Here is a 13509-nt window from a genome sequence, read left to right as displayed (position 1 = left end):
GGAAGGGATAACTATATTGGCTGATCATTTTTCAACCTGCTTACAAAGTTATCTTGACAACAACATGCTTTTGGCTGAAATCATAATTTTCTTAAGGGTGGGTATGAGCAAGAACTCATGGAAGTGAAAAGAAGACTGAGTTTGGAGTCAGAAGACCTGTGTTCAAATTTTGGCTTTGGTATTTACTAGATTTGTGATCTTGAGCAAATAAATCCCTAACGAGTTCCCTTGTAGGTAAAAATGGGGAGAGTGTATTGAATGGTTCCCAAAGTCCCTTCCAGGTTTCCCATTCTATGGCCCTAGGAACTCTACCACCCCCTCACAGACCAAGACATTTTCAAAAGGAAATAGTTGCTATGGGGCAGTGAAGAGGCTAAATCGGGTTAATTGCTTCTTGTACACCAATTTTTTGGCTACCCACTTCCTGCATTTCCCCAAAGAATTCAATCTGCCATAAATCATCTCTTCTTACATCTCCTAATTTGATTAACAGTGCCACCATCCTCCAAGTCACTGGGCAGCATTGGGTAATAGAAAGAATACTGGATTTGAGCTCAGAAGACCTGGCTGCAATCTCAGCTCTGATCCTTCCTGGTGCAACCTTAAGCAACTCACTCTATGGGAGCCTCAGTGTTTCCCTCATGTATAAAATGAAGGGAGATTGAACCAGGCCTCTGAAGTCCTTTCTAGCTCTGCAGCTTGAGAGTCATTTTTCCTTCCTTTCTGCCTTGCCGCCCAAATCCAACTAGTTACCGAATCCTGGAGTCTGCTTCTGCCATGACCTCATATCCATTCTACTGTTACAGCTAGTCTTCTAATACAATTCCTCAAGGGCCTTCCTGGACAACCCAAGCTAGTCAACCAACAATCGAATCCTTCACCCAAGAACTCCACCTGGTTCTTCAAGTGTAGAGAGAGAAGTCACAGCATAAGTCCTCTGCAGCACAAGGGAGTAGAATCGGTTTGGGATTTGGTGCTTTAGGAGACTTGGAGTTCTCTGGATGGCCTTGGGCAGGGTAAGAAACCTTACATCAAGGAGCCTCTTTGTAAAATGAGATAATATTTACATTAGTGTTCACAGGATGGTAGATTTACAATTGAAAGGGACAGAGGAGGCTATCAACTCCAATCCATCTATTTTACAGGTGAGAAAACTGAAGTTGTGAACCCTGGCCAGGATCGCCCACTTAGTGTCCATGGCAGACCTTGAACTTGCTTCTTCCTGACTATAAATCCAGAACTCTGTCCCCTGTACCGCCTAAGCTGTGATGAGCAAAGGGCTTGAAAAACCTTGAAGAACTATGTAAATGTGAACACTACCAAGGCTATAGTTATAATAAACACATTATGAGTTATATTGTTATAAAATTTTAACCCCGTGTTGAGACACCTTTTAAGTATAATAAGCGAGTGTGCTTTTTAAAGTGATCCCTATGCTGAATTTGTTAAAACTAAAAATTCTCTTGTAGAGCAAATAATAATAATACTCCTTATGAATTTGTTTATCTTAAGTTTCCTTAAATCAAGGTCCACCTGTAGAAGCACGAGCAGAAAGGAAAGAGGAGCAAGCAGTGTGGGAGAGATCAAAAAGACGCAATAACTTAAGACTCATACATCTCGGCTCCAGCTGGCCTCAGCCTCCCTCACTGCAGACTGCAATTTAAATTGAAAATTAATAAAACAAACATGTAACGCAATAAGCCTATGTGGATTCACCCTGAGGGAAAGTGTTTCAGTTCTACGGGGAGGATGGAATTTAATTCAGATTTATGGCAGGCGCTCATTTCTTCCTCTTTCAGGCCCCAAGGTTATACAAGCCCTCATGGACACCACTGGGCTCACCACTTGAGCTTTGCAATCAGAGTTTTAGGAAAGATGTTGAGAAGCTAAAACTATGCAGCAAGAAAACAACTATTCCTGGTTTTGGAAACTGTTTTCACCCTATTATTTATTTCCTTTTCAAAAAAATAAAAACATAGCTGTGATCCAGTTATGGCAACCACCTGCCACTCTGCCAAAGAGTGGTCTTTCGGATATAAATTCCTTTTTGATTGGGTGTGATTTATAAAGAAGTCTACAATAACAGCGATGAAAACTGGGAACTATTAAAATTTAACTCTGAAATATCACTTGTGTTATGAAGCTACTTTCCTCAAATATAACATACAGTATCAGCCTCTTCCTAACAACATATTTAAATGGCTCAAGACAAAAAAGAGTAAAGTCACATTAAAGCTTGTTAGGTCGGCTTCTGTCTAAAAGGCCCAGATGCTTTCATTTTCCAAGCATTCTAAAATGCTCAGAAATATATTGATGCAAAAAGATGCCCCCAAATGAAGCCCCCAAATGAAGCCCACAGGTTGCTCTTTATATCAATGTCAGCAGTGATAATTAGAGAAATCAATTCCATTCAAGTAAAAATTTTTTAAATAAGAGATTTTTATTGATACCTTTTGTTTTTATATCTCTTAGATTTTCCCCTGGCACAGCAATCCCTTATAAGACTTGGAAGAGTAAAAAAGTACAGCAAAAGGGATCAATACTTTGAAAAAAATCTGCCATTCTATGGATTCTATGTTCCACTCCTGTGGACCCTCACTTCTGTCCAGGAGAGGCAAGGAGGGATCTTCTCATGCCTCTTCACTAGTTAAGCATTTTGAAAAAAATTTCTCAATATTCATTTTTTATTTCAACAAAAACTTATCAAACAATTACTGTGTGTCAGGCTAGGAGCTTGGTTGGGAATAAAAAGAAAAATGAGATGGTCCCATAGTCAAAGATGTGAGCGCTTATAGGTCAGGGACAGCTTCATTTGGGGTCCAGAGGTATGTCATTTCACTGGCAGAGGAAAATGCTCCCACCACCAAGGCAGCTTTGCACCTTCACTGCTCTGGGCTCTAGAGATCTGCTAAGGAAGCTGAAGTGAATTGTTCAAAGTCACACAGCCACTATGAGTCAGAGGCATGACTGGAACCCAGATCTTCCTGTTTCTAAGGTCACTACACACTTCTGCCTGGCAGCCTGGTACACAATAGATGCTTAATAAATGCTTGTTGATGAATGACATTATACCAAGGTAGGAAAGGCAACATGTTTGATGCGTGCCAGGCATCGTGCTAAATAACTATTTTGCAAACATCATCTCACCTAGTCCTCATGATAACCCTGGGAGATAGGTGTCCTTATTATCCTCATTCTACAGTTGAAGAAAAGGAGGCAGATAAAGGTTAAGTGAATGTCTAGAGCCAGGTTGGAACTCAGATCTTCCCGACTCCAAGTCAAGAACACTGTCCACTGTATAACCTACTTGCCTGAGGGATACGACTCTTATGTAGATAGAAAATTCTAAGTATATGAAGAGTAATATAAAGTGATTTACAAATGGAGAGAAACTAGCAATTGGTGGAATTAGAAAAGGGGTCTGGTAGGAGGTGTTTTCCTCTTCCCCATCAAAATCCCAGAATCTCTGTTTTGGAATTATAATCAGGAGTTACTCGTGCCAACCTGTACTTGGCTCTCCAACGCCCTGCCAACAACTGCAGGCGCTCACCTAGCCTTGGCTTGAAGATCTCCAACGAGGGGAAAGCCCACTATTTCCTAAGGCCATCCAAACCTCCTATAATTAGAATGCTAATTGTCAGAAATTTCCACTTAACTCTGATTGTCTTGTGAAAAAAAAAGTTTTCTTACAGTAAGCCTGAATCTGCCTCCCTGTAGCTTCTGCTCACTGCTGCTATAGCTCCCCTCTGAGACTAAGCAAAGTCAGTCTGAATCCTCTTCCACATGATCACCATTCCTACCTCCTCATCTCTTTTTCCTAGATAGACAGTTCAGAAAGATGCTAATTCCATGCATGTTTTGTACTGTGCTTTAAAAAAAATCATTTAACCACATGATATGTTTTAGGACTAAAGTAAATAAAATTGTTACTTAGAAAAATTTAACCTTTGGGGTATTTTTTGGGAAATGTACAGTCTCTACAGCATTTTTACTTGGGTATAAGAAATAGTGTCAGGATTTCTTTGGGTTCAATCTTAAAGGATTTCTGGGAATGATCTTTTGATTCAACCCTCCAAACAAGGATAAAATGAAACCTTCTTTGGAAATTATTGTATCCTAAGGTCACATGCCCAGATGCTAAATTTTCTGAGCACCAATTTTATTTCTTAACAAAGTAACACATTTTAAGAGCCTGCAACCACCAATAGTATATAATACACCCAACTGGCAGAAGCATTTCTATCTTAAAATTATTATTATTTTTTTTTATATGGAAGGGATCTAGCCAAGAACTTTGCGTTTTTTGACTTCATATTGCAAATAGAGGGGGAAAAAACGTTGCTTTGAAAAAATGAGTGAACATATTTATATTCAACCTTAAAATGAAAGAAGCCATTTAATCAGTGGAAGGGAGGGAATACTATCTCTTACGACCGTTTCAAAATTCCACAAGGTCATGGCAGATGACTAGGGATTGCTTTCTGCAATGGAACGGATCTCAGCCAAGCCTTTCATTCTATAGATGAGGAAACTGGGGCCCAGAGAGATTAAGCGATTTGTCCAAGGTCATATCGATAACAAGAGGCAGACAGGTGCTGGTCATGTACAAATCCGTGTCACCTGACTCCATGTCCAGCACTTAATCCACTGCTGGATTTGGAGTCAGAGGACTTCTGTTTCTACCACTTCTCACATAATCACTGGCTTTTTCCATGTATTTTTCCCCTTCCATATTAGGAAGGTCATCTTGGTGCAGCGGAGAGAATCCCAGGTGAGGATCTGGGCTTCAATGCCAACTCTTCCCCTTACACTTGTATGTGCCTGGACAAGTCACATAACTTTCTAGGCCTCAATGTACTCACCTGTAAAATGAAAGGCTTTGAGAGGATAACCTTTAATGTCCCATCCAGCTGAAAACCTTTGATCCAATGATCTCTGAAGAATAATTACCCTGTCTTTACTCAGACAATTCCACTAGTTCAGAGCTGGCTGCTTCCCAAGTTGGCCCATTCCATGATAATCCCAATCACTTCCACTTAATGCTATCGTTTGGGGAAATAGGAAGTTTAATGCCCTTTCTATAGGAGAGACTTAAGCATTTCAAGACAGCTATCAAAGACCCATCAAGTCTTCCCTGTACTAAAAATATAATAAGGGAAAGGTAGGTTCTCATAGGTAATCTTCCATAGCCAACCATACCTTTATTTTCACTCAAATGGCTGAGAGTTCCTCAATAATACATAAGGTCCTACAATGTTTACTGATTCCAAGAAAGCATTTGACTTACTCAAAAAGCGACTCTGAAGGTTTCCCATAGAAACAGTATCTCTGTTATTATTTCAAAATTATACAAGACTATGGCGAGTAGCTATAGAGACTGCTTTCTTCAACGATTGACTGGGTATTCAAATCAATTAAGTTATTGAACAAGATGTGTTCATCAGTGTCATAGAGGGTCAATTACTAAAATTCCAATTAAAAGATTTTTGACTATCAAGTTCTCCAAATTCTCCTACAGGGAGCCCTGGACTACAACAATGACTCTTCAGTCATTCACAATAATGCAAAAGAGATAACTCTAATTATTTAAATTGGGAAAGCAAGCTGGATTAAAATGTGCATGTGCCCAGATTATTACATACAGCTAGTTGGATAGTTTATGGAATCAGCCCATCAGTATGTGTTATGTTGGACAAGTGCCACAGAGCTGAAACAAACTGGGTCTGAAGATGAGAAGAGATGGCATTCAATTTGGGATATTGCTCAGTGGGGTCCCACATCCCTCAGTCCTGCGAAGCCCTATCACTTTGACACCAGCATGGAAAAGTACGCAGTTGATATAAGCAGTTATGTTACAAATAGCTTACATGTAACACATGACAAAAGACAGTTCTAGAACTTAGATTTGGGAGCCTGGACACATAAATATAGTGAGGGAGACAATAAGAAAAACTAAACCGGAAGCACATTGTTGAGGTACTAAAGGAAGCAAGGCTTTAGCATCTGCCATCTTCTCCATGGAAGATTTACCTGAAAGTATGAGAAGAGGCAAAGGTATTTCTCTGCTTCTTTTCACATGGGTGCCCCAGGTTGTCCACTTGTTACCTCTTACTCTCATTTTGTGATCAAGTTATTTATTTTGCACAGTTTCTTACATGCAGGCCATCTTTAGTAAATGTCCTGCAGACCACTTATCTCCACCAAGCCCATTTCTATTTTCTGTCTGGCTTATCTGCAATTTTATATCTTCTGAGATCATGGTGCTCCACAATTTACCATCACGTTGGAAAATTACTCATGCTAAAAAAGATGGGCTTTTGCATTGAGGTACATCTAGAGATCATTAAAAGCACAGCATCATTTTTCTAAATGTGATCTGGAACAATTTCTTCTTCTTAATTCTTGACCTAGCTTATCAACTATCTGAAGAACCAGTCCAAGAAATATATGCCAATGGACTAGCAGCCTTCCTGGCTATGTATTACAATCTGGGAAATCTGTGCCTGCATCCACTTGTGCTTAGGCTCAACTTTTTTCAAATGACAATTCACTGAGGAGGTTTTTGAAAAACCTTCCTAGTGATTAAAAAAAAAAACAAATAATTCTTCTGTATGGATTCTATTCAAGGTACCCTCTGTGAGCACCTGAGGATAGCTCCGTATTTAATGGTTACCTTTTATCAAAGATGCCTGTTGGACTTTTATTTGCCACATCACTTAGTTTGGCAAGAATGTTGAGTGTTTGCTGGCTGAGGCAATTGCTTTTTATTAATTAAATTTCTCTAAGAAAAGGTGATAGAGTCATTGGCCTCACTTGTGTTCATTCTCTCCCCCCCACCCTTTTTTTGGATTTGACTGCTTATTATAACCAGTCATGTTAGAGCCTGCTACAATCACATGCAATATCTTCTTACTTTTCTCCTTTCTCCTAATTTGATATCGACCTTGACCTTTACTCTAATCAAGTCATGGTATGACTACACATGGTTCTGAAATGATCACTATGCTGGTAACTATTCCATTTCTGTCTGTCAAAATATAGTCAAATTCATTCTTTGTGATGTTCGATACTTGCCAAGTCCAGTGCTTTCTGAATCTCTTCTTTGAGAAAATATTTATCCTATACAGATGAGCTTTCTGAATAGCCTATAAGCCTTTGGCCTCTTTCCTTTCTGGATTCAAAAATATATTTTTCACCACTGGTGTGCCCTTGTGCCCACCCTCACACTGAAGCTACCAGGTATCAAGCTCTATGTTTATAGGATTCAGATTTGAAAGAGACATTAGAGTTTATCTATAGCTCAGGAGACCTGAGTTTAAGTCCTGACCCAGCCACTTACCACCTATGTGATCTTGAACAAGTCAGACAATACTATGAGCAAGAAGACAACCCGATGTTTTCTAATGTATTGATATCTTCTACAACAAATGTTGGCCCACAAGTGAAGGTCTCTCCATTGTGGTTCTTGTTCGTGATTGTCATGATCATAAATATAATAACTGCTCAAAGGTTAGATGACCAAAAGCGCCATGAAATGGCGTTCTTGTCACCTCTAGATGCAAGTTAAAAACCACTCCAACAAGTCATCCCCTCCCTCCACCTCACCTCTTTGAAAAGAATGTACAAGCTGCCATCCTTCCACTGAGCTGCCACTTCTTTATGACTTCTGGCTTAACTGCTAGCAAGAATATCACTACTTAGATGGGTTCTACTAGTCCAGGAATGCATGGACAAATATTACACATTATCATGATGAACAGTTAGATTAATGTTGGTTAAAAAAAAACAAACACAAAACCTAACAGGGCTCCTTGGCCTGGCAGAAGTACAAGCGGGTTGTGCTGGACTGGGAACTGTTTTGTACTTTCGTGTTTTACAGGATACTCAAGCCAAAAACCACTCAATTCTCAGATGCCAGAATTGTGTGAGCCCCTTAGCCCGTAACACTTCTATCTAAGAGATAACTGACAGAACTTGAGAAATGGGGATTACCTACATGTTGTTATGAGGCATTGGAGCTGGATGTTTGTGGAAGAAATCCTGGGCTCTTTTTATTGAACAGAGAAAATCCTGGTTAATGGAGTTTATCCCCCACCTCATCTTGTCTTTTCCTAGCTAAAACAGCTAAAAAGAAACCCCAGAGAGATCATAAAACATTTATTGCCTTACAGTGGACTAAACACAATACTAGAATTAGTTGGCTGGTGGGGGTGGAAATCATTACATTTCCATGTGGATAAAATTTTTTTCTCAAATGTTATGAAAAATATTGAGAGACTTTCCTTTAAAGTAAATCTTAGGTAACATCTTTTTCTTGCTACTCACATGGATCAGAAAGTGATAAATAATTTAGAGGGAACTCACCTTTGGGAAGTACAGCTAAAAGATTACCATCGATATCCCTTCTGTGGTTGGCAAATTGTTCTTTTTCTTCAAGTGAAAATTCTCTCTGAAAACTAAAAATTATCCAATTAATCAAAGCCTAAGAAAATTCTGAAAATCAAGATATTTGTGACAAAATGTCAAAAATTGTCTCTAGCATCAACAAAAGCAACCAAGGCCCAAGAGGGCACTGGAAAAAAATTTTGAGAAACCAAATGGGTTGTAATGCTGGACCTCCCTCAGCGGCTGTTTAACCAGAAGCAAGTAACTTAACCTCTGATTGGGTTAACTGATAGGCTTTGGTTTCTTCCTAAACAAAGTTGGTAACAATGCCCTTTGATAATAAGATCAGCTTTTCTAGTGCCTAGCATTATAACCAGATGGAAAAGATAGTGAAATAGGAATACAACAGATAAGAAGAATAGACTAATGGAATCCTGTGATTGTACTTTGTCTCTACTACCTAATCATATAATAAGATTCACTTTTCTTTCAGAAAAACATTGACTGAACATCCACTATGTGGGAGGTGCTGGGCCAGACCTGGAAAAACAAAACAAAGCTTACATTTTGCTGAGGGTAGGTTGGTGAGGGCTATATAACCTTTAAAGATATAAGCAAATAGAGAAAATATGAAGAAGGAGGGAGCACTAATAGCTAAGGGGATAAGGCAAGGCTTCACCTAAGGTGAGCTTCAAAGGGAGCTAAGAACTAGAGGTGAGGAGGGAATATATTCAAAGGATCATATGTCTGGAGATGAAGGAAACCTCAAAGGTCATTTGCTACAACTAAGGCCCAGGGAGGTGAAGGCACTGGCCCAAAGCCCCAGAGACAGCCAGTATTCCAACTCTTAGGACTTCAAGTTGAATGGAATTTCTACTCCAACCTGTCACACATTTGAGGAATACAGGACAAGTGGGAGATAGTGTTGAATCTAGGGGACGACTCTAAGGCACCCAGTTTTGGCTGGAAGAGTTAGATACCTAAAGAGACATAAAATGAAATAAATATAGATAGGTAAAGGGAAGCCATCTGGCAATGGTCTTTAAATATAAAGCATATTATCTGAGAGACAAGAAGGAAATACTGGATTTTAGAGCGGGGAAAGACATGAACCTGAAAAATCTTCCATGTAAAAGTCTCTTTATATGTTCCACTTTTTTGGTCTTGAATCTAGCTGGGATGAAAAATGCTTCTCAAAGGTGAAGGAAGTCTGAGTGTACTCTAAAATCACATTGGAGTGAGATATTAGAACAATCAAATCAAAATTTGTAAATCAAAAAGACTTCTCCATGTTTCAAAATAATTTGGCAAAGAGCTTATCTATAGCAAAGGTATCAAAACACAAGGGCCTCTCCAATGCTCTTGAGTGCTACCCAAGCCAGATTAAAATGTAATTGGGAAATAGTTAATAAAATAAAAATATAATAAAATAATATGAATAAAAATATAAACAAATCAACAGAAATAAATAAAAATAATATGAATATGCAGTTTTCTAAGTTGACATACAGCCTGCAGGGACCCTTACATAGGGTTTAGTTGGCCTCATTTCTATTTGAATTTGATCTATGGAATTTTTCCTGATCTACTGCATTTCTTCTTCCCTAAGCACATTGTTCAGTCTAGGAGACTAAAAACCTGACCATTATGTATTTTTTTAAAAGGCTTAGCTCTTGCCTGTAGAAAAGCTAAAAGTTATGGTCACAACTAATGATTTTTAAAGTGTCATCTAAATGTGGTTAATTACTGACAATGAGAACAAATTATTATTAATTATTGTGCTTTATGGAGGAAGGAATAATGCTTGAAGTCAAAGATTTCTGAAAAGAGGAAAAAAGAGGATTACTTGGCACTAACCATTAAAAAGGAAAGCAGCAAAACAAAAGCAGCCTTTTTCAAAGGTTCTTTTTAGATTCCTGACAGAACAAAAGGTTTTTTTTTTTAAAAGAAAAAATGATGAAAAGTGTATAATCGGTGGGAGTAGGGGCACTGTAGTAATAATTGCATTTATCACACACATAGAACCTAGAGTTGAGATAAGCAACAGAAAGTACCCGGGGAGAAGCTTTCTGTCTGACTCTCTGGAATAATAAGATCCTGTCTGGAACGTTTTCTGTATTAAAATGAAATTCTTCCATCTCCACAACACTGTGATTCCCACATCATTCATCTTCATAGTGCAAGTGCCCTCATCACAGTATTCTGACTGCTCACCCAGAAAAGCCATTTTCAAAACTGAATGTCTGCACTTCCCCGTCTCCCTCCCCCCCTTCCCTCTCTGCTTATTTAAAGGACTACTGGAGGTAGGAGGCACCTATCTCCTAATCGGACAATCTGCTGAATCTGTTCACGCTAGTATTTACTGGCCCTCTCCATCACAATTGTGACATTTCACCACTTTAACTACATTTATTCCTGGAAAGCATATCGATGCTCTTCACAAGTCATATTCCTAAAGTATATCATGTTAGCACTGGAGCTAAATATAGGGCATTGATCTGTAAAGGTAAAATGGAAACAAATATTAAGCCAAGACAAAGGCTGAAAAGACACCTTGAAGATGATCTAAACACAGTTCTTTCATTTTGTGGATAAAGAAGTCAAAGTGCAGAGAGGGAAGTAACTAGCATGGAACCACAGATCCGGCATTCAAATCCAGGTTTACTGTTCTTTCTCTTATACTTACTAGGAAAACTTCTCATCATCCTGAAGGTATTCAACTGCAACTTCATTCTACATTTCCATCTAAACATTTATGTTATTCAGTGTCTAATTTTACACTGCTGGTTGGATTAAAGTAGCCAAGGGCAAATATTTCAATAATCACCCATTTCAACGATGTGGCAAATATTTATTTATTAGGCAAATTACGATAAATAGGTAGTGTCAGATGTTTCACTGGATCTTTGATTTCAATGTGTGAGTCACCATTCCAACTGTAGAAAGATAGATGAAACTATTGCTGCCTTTAATTCAACCAGGAGACAACTCAAACACGGATTTTTAAGTATGATACAGGCAGTCAGTGGCAAGGGAAAGGAGAGCTCCAAGAACTCTGGGACTGTCAGTGCACTGTCAGAGAGCACTAGGAACATGATGATAAGAAGGGGCTTCATGGAGAAAGAGGCACATGAACTTAATAGAAGACAAGGATTTTAAAAGGCAGAAATAAAGATGATGTGTGTTTCAAGCATAAAGGACTTTTTATCCAAATTCAGAGGCATGAGATGGCATATTCACTTAAGGGAAAACAATTAGTTAAGTTTGGTTGGAAACCAGAGGTTGTGGAGTAGGGAGGTGGGTGGTGGAGATTTGAGCCAGGTTACAGAAGTGACTTAATTCTAGGCAAAGTAGTTTGTACTTCATCTTAGAGTTGGCAGGGAGACAATGAAGCTTCTTGAGTAGGGGACTGACATGGTCAAACCTGTGCCTTAGGAAGATAATTTTAGCAGCCATGTGGATGGATTAGAGAGGGGAGGAGTTTGGAAAGCTGTTATTCCAGTTCAGGCAAAAAGTAACAAGGACCTGAATGAGGGTCTATACAGATAGAATGAGGCTATACAGATAGAGGGAAGGAATAAAATACAAATGATGCCATAGAGGTGAAATCAACAAGAGTTGGCATTGAATGTGGGGTAGGTAGTGGAGCATGGTTGGAGGAAAAACTCAAGTCTGCATCTGAAGTTATGATCCTAGGTGACTGAAAGGCTACCCTCAACAAAGATTAAAAAAAAAAAGAGGAAGAACTCCAAGCACTTGAGTGGAGATTTCAAACTCCTCTGGGTTTAAGGTGAGGTGACATGTTCAATTTGAGTCTGAGGTGCTGATCTAGGCAGAGATGCCCAGCAGGCAGCTGGATATAGGGGACAAGAATTCATGAGAGAATAGGATTGGATATATACAGCTATGCATACATTATGTACATACATACATGCATGCATCTATAGGTATGCATATGCAAACACACGTATATTCATTTGAGAATCATTTGCAGAGAAATAATGAAATACTTTTATCCATGGGAATAGATGAGATCACAGAGAGAGGTAAGGGGTCTGAGGATAGGGTCCTACATGGCAGAGGGGGAAGACTAGAAAATAGTCTAAGGACTCGGAAACAAATGAGCCAGTACCGGAGACTGGTTGTAGTGAACAGTGTCTCAGAAGCCAAAGGCCAAGAGATTGTCTAAGAGAAACGAATAGCATTAGAAGCTGTAGAAAAGTCAACATGGGGGAAAAGGCCAACACTGAGTGATGAAGAGATCTCTGTTAACATTTCAGACCCCAGTTTCAAAGAGGGATGAGGAATTTGACTTCAAGGGGCTAGGAAGTGTTACGGAAGGAGAGGCAGCTGTTGATCAAATAATAGAGAGAGACAGATAGAGGAGAGAGACAGGAACAGAGAGAAGACAAAGAGGATAATAGCTTAGAGCAACCATGGCAAGGTTAAGTGAAGGAAACATCTGTACATGGAGTAAGTAAAGAAGCAGTTGTTTGAGAAAGATTAAAGGTGAAAGAGAAAGGGGAATGGTTGATTCCCCTCTCAAAGTATAGTTGACTTTCAATTTAAAAGAAAAAAAATCCAAACTGAAGTAGAAATCATTAAAACATAACTCAGGTCATTTGAAATACTTGGTAACTGTATGACTCTTTTGTTCTCTAGTATCTCTCCCTTCTATCTCTCTCTGAGTAACCAATCTGCTTTAGTGATGAAGAATTTTTTAAAAATACATGTCCCATTAACCTACTTACATGCTCAGCAAAAGCAACAGGGGGCAATTTGATCCAAGTGCCAGCAGCAAAAATATTCTGCTATTATCCTGATTTGAAGGCTGGGGTCATTATTATGATTAGAAGAAATATTAACCATGCATGTAGTGCACTGAGCTGCCTACAGTCTGATCTCTCTTGTCTTGGATCATGTGTATTAAGAAGAAGAGGAAAGTATAATACACTACGTTCTTTTTTACCTTATCTATGTAGAAGTGAAATACATTTCACAATCAACTTTGTTGTTGGGGTGCAAATGACTACTTCTCCACTTTACACACAATGCATCCAAATTAATTCATGCAATAATGAGTTTTGAAGGGTCACTTGTCCTTTTCATTCTTCCTCAAAGCCT

The 13509-nt window shown here is 38.9% G+C and overlaps 1 protein-coding gene across 8 annotated transcripts in view; it reads right to left on the bottom strand.

Moving 5' to 3' along the window:
* Positions 1-13509, bottom strand: part of SVIL (supervillin) — a 234524-nt gene that overhangs the window by 111514 nt on the left and 109501 nt on the right. For all 8 annotated transcript variants that reach the window (XM_036758584.1, XM_036758589.1, XM_036758588.1 and 5 more), the window contains one exon: positions 8365-8456. Coding sequence is in view for 2 of the 8 variants with exons in the window: in XM_036758588.1 (XP_036614483.1) it covers positions 8365-8456 (92 nt within the window). In the remaining 6 variants the exon portion in view is untranslated. The remainder of the gene's footprint in view (positions 1-8364; positions 8457-13509) is intronic.

The sequence above is a fragment of the Trichosurus vulpecula genome, chromosome 5 (assembly GCF_011100635.1).
Source record: "Trichosurus vulpecula isolate mTriVul1 chromosome 5, mTriVul1.pri, whole genome shotgun sequence".
In the NCBI taxonomy this organism is placed as follows: Eukaryota; Metazoa; Chordata; class Mammalia; order Diprotodontia; family Phalangeridae; genus Trichosurus; species Trichosurus vulpecula.
This window is presented reverse-complemented; position numbering and strand designations above follow the sequence as displayed.